At 43.1% G+C, this 7,519-nt stretch overlaps 1 protein-coding gene across 8 annotated transcripts in view; it reads right to left on the reverse strand.

Moving 5' to 3' along the window:
- Positions 1–4,283: 4,283 nt before the first annotated feature.
- The window catches only part of LOC106962244 (cyclic AMP receptor-like protein A), an 84,223-nt gene continuing 80,987 nt past the window's right edge, over positions 4,284–7,519 (reverse strand). For all 8 annotated transcript variants that reach the window (XM_015056557.1, XM_015056572.1, XM_015056579.1 and 5 more), the window contains one exon: positions 4,284–5,798. In XM_015056557.1, coding sequence (XP_014912043.1) covers positions 5,631–5,798 — 168 coding nt within the window. In that variant the 3' untranslated portion in view covers positions 4,284–5,630. The remainder of the gene's footprint in view (positions 5,799–7,519) is intronic.

Below are 7,519 nucleotides of genomic sequence, written 5' to 3' on the forward strand. Positions count from 1 at the left end.
TGCAGGCAGCGTCAATAAAAAGCCCAGCGCTGTGAGAGGCCGCCGGCACTCCACTCCCCCCTGTCTCCCCCCCCCCCCCTCCTGCCACTGCGATTAGCGGAGGCTGGCTGGCTGGGGAGAGGCGCCCCTCTGTTATCTGGGGCGGTGGCAGGCTGTGTGTCTGTGTGTGTGTCTGTGTATGTGTTGGGAGAGAGGCTAGCTAGAGAAAGAGATTAATTTAACCCTTTCGGGGGCGGATCGGAGCGCTGAAAGAGCCGCTGCGCTGCTGCGCTCTGGCAGAAAAACAGCCGCGCTGGGGAAATACAGGGACAGAAAAACACGACGCACGCTGAAAGCCTGCGCCTGGAAATTTGGGGAAAGGGACGGGGGCATTATTCCACACACGTGCGCGGACGTTTGTCGGCTTTTAGTTTCATAGTCCGAGTATATTTAGTTGAAATATTCCGAAATATTAATTGTGCGCAAGAAAAGGAAAAGGCCACGCTGTCCTTTTCAGGATCGGTTCAGCTGACAAAAAACAAAAAAACAGAACAGATTTTCCATATGTGATCCATATTTTGCAATGATTTAAACTTAGATTTAATGAGGTGTAAAGCAGCAGCGTGTTCTGTCCTTCAACAGGTAGCATCCGCCAGACAAAGGCGCCATAATTCACTGCCGTTTCCTTTTCCTCGCAAAACGAATAGACTGTTCCTGATGTTTTTTTTTTTTTTTTTGCACGGAAATCTTTTAGCTGCTACTTGGGAACCGATGTTTCACCACTCATCCTAACTCGGAATGTGGAGTCCCGCTGATTGCAGCACAACACAAAACTCAAGGTCACCGTCAGAACGGAAAGAGAAGGAGAAATGTGCAAGTGTTTAAGTCGCGTATGAAATGAAAGCACATAGTTTAAATTAATGGTCATCATCGTGTTCTACATGCCCATTAAGGCAAACAGCTACCGCTAAGCTTTAATCAACACGAATTAGCTGCCAAAGCGGCGATGAAACGACGCCAGAGAGCCACGAACAAGTAATGATGGAATAAAACGGGAGTTTAAAGAGTTCCTGCTGCTACGTGGGGCGGAATGAATGCTGGTCATTTCACCCCGATTCGCTCTTTTGCAGGTTTGGTCTTTCCGGCCGCGGTCACCATTCTTTTAGAGCCTCTTTCGGGTTTTCGTCTGCCTTTTGTGACCTTTTATTCAGCTCCATCCGGTTTTCTCCCCATCAGCATTGAACGGCGTCCCCACGGCATGACGCTGCCACCACCATATGTCGAGATGCTGCGTTTGGTGTTGTGCTGTGTTTGTTGTCGGTTACAGATGGCAGCGTTCCGGGTATAGAAAGCTCCAAAAAGCTAATAACGCTAGTTTCCCGAAATCTGTGTGACTAAAAGAAGCATTTTAACTGCCCCGCCCCCTTTAAACAATATAAAAGGGAACAGATTGAATATTTAATAGTTGAAACTTTTAAATGCTTTCCAGTCAATATTAAACGTATTTTGAATATTTTATAAGCAACAACCTAGGACGCATTGAACTACTATGGCTACCGAGTCGGGCCTGCTTTTATCCTGGCAACAACGGAAGGGAGGCAGGTTTAGAAGGGGTAAGATGGGGTTTACCCTCCCCCACCACCACCCTGCCTGTAAATATACTGCGGGGCTGTCGGTGGAAGCAGCGCAGAGGAGGCCCCCCCCCCCCCCCCTCTCTCTCTCTCTCTCTCCCCCTCTCTCTCTCTCTCTCTCCCCGCTCGGAGGTGACTGAGCTCCGGCTTGTTTTTCAGTGTCCGGACCGCCGCTGCTGCTGCTGTCGCCTCTTCTCTCCGTGTCTGTGCGTCACAGCTAGGTCATGGCCGGAGTCCAACAATGGCTCCGGTTTCTGGAGCTATACGAGCGCACGCGCGCGCGAACACACACGCCAACATAACGCACGCGCGCTCACACATTAAGGGCAGGCCGGCTCCGTGGAGCACACAAACACAGATCTGACAAATGATAGGGTGGCGAGGCGAGGCGAGCTAATAGTAGGCAGCGCGCCTGCCGACATGCCCGTGGGCCGCTGGTGTTAAATTGTATCCAATTACGGCGCATGCGACGTTAAGACAGGAGGGGGGGGGGAGGGGGAATAATAATTCCTCCTGCGTGACAGCGAGATTCGCTTATTTCACGTGATCTGTATATACATGGGGGGTTTGTGGGGAGGTGGGATCGACATGCTCAGGAAGAACTCCGTGTGTGCTGCGCGTGGAGGTAAAAACCAGTTTTTTTTTCTTTTTTTTCTTTTTTCCTGGAGGACATGGCGCACATTTTCCATTAATCAAAATCCTGTTAGCCATATATGGAGACACTCGCGGGCCAGTCGGGTCCCACTCATAATTAATGTCCAATATTTAAGCAGCCAGCCTCGGTCCTAAAAGATGTCTTCAAGCGCACACACGCGCGCGCACACGGGAGACATAGCGCCCTCGAGCCACAAATTTCACAGTGTGTGCCTGGTTTCCATCTTCGAATACAAATTTGAAAAATGCAGCACGTCTTTGAATGCTACATTTAATACAGATGAAATCCGCGCCTTTTACGTTATATGCAAAATATGTGGCATAAAACTAAGCATCAAAGCTCAACATCCATGCCCACTGTAAGACATGATGGTGGCGGCATCATGCTGTGGGGACGAATTTCTTTATCGTTGAGATGAAATTCAATTCAGAAATACTTCATCAATCCCAAAGGGAAGCTAAAAGCTTAATGAAGGTTTAATGAATCAGTGTGGAAGCTGATCAGAGCAAAACTGGAAGAAAACCTGCAAAGGGTTGTAGATAAAGGTTTAGTGTATTTTTCCAGCTTTCGTAATTCTGATACCCCTAAATAAAATCCAGTCCAGTAATTCATATGTGTGTAAAAAACCGTTGTAGCTACTCAGTACCTCTGCTTAGAGGTAAACATGAAGACAGGCCAACGACAAAGATGTTTAACGATGACACCAAAGCTGAACTACATGCTAAACACTAAAAACAATCACATAGAGGTGGCAGCATCATGTTGTGGGGATGCTTTTCTTCAGCTGAGACAACAAAGATAAGCAAACGGTCAGAGCTGCAATGGAGCGGCCCAGTCAAACTCCACACCTTGAAAATCGATGTCCCTGCGCACTTCACATAAAATCTGATTGAGGTTTGTAGTTGTGATATGACAAAAAAAAAAACAAAGTTCAAGGAGCATGGAGGCTTTGCAAGGCGTTGTAGTCAACCAGTGAAATTTGACTGGAAGTGAAGAATGGCATCCATGTAAAACATGAAATAAACACATCCAGTCTCAGTTTGGTTTTGAAATGTCTCTTCTGCTTATTTATTTGAGTGTGTGATAGTCAAGCAAAAACCAACGTAACTGTTTAGAGAAACATGGGGGCGGGGGGCCACGTTGTGAGTGGTGCAAACGCTCAGCAGAAAAGTTCAGAAACTCCAGTGACAGTTTATCATCTCAAACTTCTAAGAAAAGGCAGCCGACTGTCGGCAGACTACACAGATAATAATGAGATCACCCAGATATTGGCAAATGGGCTGTGTTTGAATATAAATTGGCTCCATTATCCTGCCAATCACACCGCGGCTCTGCAGGCTCAGCTGACAAAGGCAGCAGGTGTCTGGTGTGTCACCTCTTGCTGATGCGTTGCGACCCTAGAAACAAACACGAGCGTGCGTAACGCTGGTCGAAAGTTTGCATACACTCATCGGCATGGATGGCATTACTTTGGGACGCTTTTGCATCTTTTTTTCCCCCTCCAGGTGGAAGGTTTTTACAATGTGAAATATGGATAATTAGAATTTAAATGGAGAATTTTTGGAATTCACAAAGGTTCAAAATTTTATATATATATATATATATATATATATATATATATATATATATATGCACATCAGGTGAAATGTATATACCTTCAGCGGAGAAATCACACACATTAACAAGCCTCTGCTATAATTCTGGACGGATCTTTGACCGCCGTTCTTGTCAGACTTAGTTGTGCTCTGTTGAATATTTTTGTTTTCCTGTAACAGACACACGTTTTTTTTTTTTAATGTATAAACCTTTTACAGGGGTTAAAGTTGAGGGTATTCCAGAACCTTAACGTTAGCCGTGTTTGTCCATTCGCTCCGAACCAATTGAGTCCAAATTTCAACCATCTAACTATTTAAGATGATTTTGAAGTGACTCCTTCATTTATATCCTCTCAGTCATTTGTGTGCAATATGCCAGTGCCTACGGCAGCAAAGAAAGACCCTCAGCATGCCATTGATGTATAATTTTGCAATTTGAAAACCTCACCTTTATTTGTTCTTGGTTGTAACCGAGTAGGTGTTTGACTCTGGCCAACATTAAGCTTCTCGGACACTAAGCCTGTTAAAAAATATTTTAAAGCAAAGTCTGTGCCAGGATATTAACTAATTCAAATGAGCTCCACAGTTTCTGATAAGAAGAGCGGTCAAATATCCAGATCAAGTTACGCTGCCAGCTTGTTCCTGGTTTTACTGCAACTTGCTCAAGAACATTCAACCAAATACAAGTGGGATGTTTATTTGAAGAAATCATCAAAAGCCTGGAATCAACATGAACGTCATGCCCACGACGCGTGTAGGTAAACTTTTGAGCATGTTGAATTGACTAACAGAGATAAGGCTTTGATTTCAGAAGAAGACAAGAGTACAAAAATAGATGCATTCAAACATATACAGTACGTCGATTTGTAATAAATACAGTATATCAAAAGTTTAGCATTTCATCAAAAATACAAACTCAAAGGAACACTTGTGCAGAACTTGCAACGCGACAGCCTGAAAGCTAATACTGTCTGAGGAGAGAGCCCGGTGCTTCAGGACTTGTTTTTCCCCCAATTCTGACTCACTTCGACTGTTTTTAACCCCCCCCTCCTCCACGCCCCATCCCACCTCCCCGTCTTTTTCTTTTTGTATTTCCACTGTACACCCACCTTCCCCTTATTGGCAGGAAAATTATGTAGTACCGGGATCAATCTAATGGCAGAGTGAGACGCTGACACACAGGGTGATTTTTAAAGGCCTGCCTTTCAACTCATCTCCTGTGGGGAACTGAAAAGGTGATTGCTGCGAGTGCTTAAGAAGCACCTTGTTATGATTGCCTTTCAGCAGTGCCTCGTGTTTTTTTTTTTCCTTCTTTTTTTTTTTTTTCCCCCCCCTTGTCTTTTTTGTTCTGGCATGCTAAAATGCTGCAGAATGCGGTGGAAAACAGAGGGTTCGGGGAGGTAAATCTTTCCGGAGTCCTTTTGGGATGCAGCAGATGCCTTTAACATTAGGCTGATCTTTAGAGCTCTCAGATAGTCGTGTTGCACAGAAATGGAGCTCTGCTCTGTGTGTGTGTGGAGGGTGTCTTAAGGATATTAAATAGTAAAGGATGGGGATTAATAATGGAACCTGACAGCTCATCTCCGGCTTCTATCTGCCTGACCGTCCCCACAATCTTCTCTTCCATTCCCTCCCTACCTCGTTTTTTTTTTTCTTTTTCCTTTTTCTTTTTTCCCCCTCTCAGTTTCTAATCTGGCGCGGTTCTCTCTGGCTCTGACCCTCCTTTGTGCGTCTTCCCTCCAGCTCTTTTGTCTCCCTTCTTCGTCTCTCTCAAGGACCTCGATCTTTCAGGGTCATGTCAGGCGAGTAGAAGAGCACGTTGGTGTCGTCGTCGTCGTCATCGCTCGGGTCGATAAGGTCTGCCTGTGTGTAGCGCACCGCCCCGGGGTAGTACTCTCCGATTCGCGTTCGGTCGCAGAGCCGTGACTGCAGAGCCAGCTGAAAAAGCAGACACACGCACACACACATACAGAGAGATTTGAATTAGTTTTCCCTATTTGCCCTGGTTTAGATGGCTAACTTAAAAAAAAAGCCTCTTTTCCTGTTTCCATTCTGAACATTTCCCAACAACGCCTTGCATAGGTTTTGATACCGCTTCCACTTTCCCCCCATTTTTTCATTTCACAACCGCTGCCCTTGATGTATTTTAGAGGGTTTTTTTCTGAGATAGATCAACACAAAGTAGTGGAAAACTGTGAAGTGGAAGGATATTGTTACACAGCTTTCTAAACGTTTTACAAATAAAAAGCAAGTTTCAGACCCGCAGATTTCTCATTTGGATTTAGGTCCGAACTTCAACTAGGCGATTAAAACTTTCTGGATCAAAGCATTGACCTGTCTCACTAATGTCTCGGAAAATACTCCCCACAGCATGTTGCTGCCACTGCCGTGCTCTCGAAATCTTTGGCAAAAAGTGTTATAGAACCGACTGTTTCTAAATATAAATGCGGGGTTACACAATTTTTCAGTTTTTGAATGAAAAATTGCAGTAAATGTCACAACAGAAAGACTCTAAAATAACCTGTAATACTTTTTTTAAAATCCTGTCATCAGGTTTGAAACTTTGTAGGTTTTCACAATCAGAAATCAGCTTTATTTATAGCAACATTGTGTGCCCAAAAAAAAGGACTTCAATTTGAAGAGCTCAAAGCGTACAGATGTTCAGTGTATTTAAATAAATAAAATACAGAATTTTTTGCAGCATTTTTTAAAAAAATCAACCCTAAAAGAAAAATTTATCCATTCCCTTAATTGCAAAAAAAAAAAAAAAAATGTTGCCTCTGTTTTAAATTCTAAAAACATAAATAAAATGATGGTTCTTTAAACATAAAAACAAAATTTCTTTAGTAGTATAATTTTTTTTCATAATTATGTAACATGAATAAGTCTAATGTTTTATTTAGTTTTATTTTGCAGACCTCTGATCTAAACTTCGACAGAGCAGCTGTGTTTACACTAAGACTAAATTAGGGACTCTATTTAATAATTAGGTGACTAGGCAGCTTTTGTTGAACTAGATTTCATTTGGGGAAATCCGATGAAAGTTAAAGTGATACTTAGACATTTACTGTAAAAACCCTCATGAAAACTACGCATTGCTTTCCTCGCACTTTAAAATTATGCAACAACAATTCTGGTAAAGAACAAAAGCTATTTCCCTAAAAAAAAAAAAAAAAAAATCAACTAAATGTGACAGGTACAACCAAAATATTCATAATGACAAAACAACACTCACTTTTTGCACATGGTAGATTTTTCTTGCCACGCTATCGTTAGCGCGTTCAACTTTGCTAAGTGTTTTTCACATGAAGTTAAATGAACTTAAAATAAACACACACAGACTTCAAACTCTTTCACGGGTTTATTATTGATTTTGTGAGTGCCGTTTTGCTGCACCTCCCCTCAACCTTCCTCTTTGTTGCCTAGATATGGGTTATTGCTCCTTTAATTGACCAAAGTCAGAAATGCAACAAAGGAGGAGCTCCATCAGCAACTTTCCCCCCACACACAGTAAAGGAAATCAGATCTACCACACTATGTTGAAGCTGTCAAAAAAAAGAAAAAAAGTGAGAAGTCAGCTTTAGTAACTGGTCTGGCTCTCTCTCTCTCTCTCTCTCTCTCTCTTTCTTTTGTTCACTCTCTTTTCTACTCTCTATCCT

Source organism: Poecilia latipinna, unplaced genomic scaffold, assembly GCF_001443285.1.
Source record: "Poecilia latipinna isolate Pla-1442-1.1 unplaced genomic scaffold, P_latipinna-1.0 Scaffold60, whole genome shotgun sequence".
NCBI classification, from domain to species: Eukaryota; Metazoa; Chordata; class Actinopteri; order Cyprinodontiformes; family Poeciliidae; genus Poecilia; species Poecilia latipinna.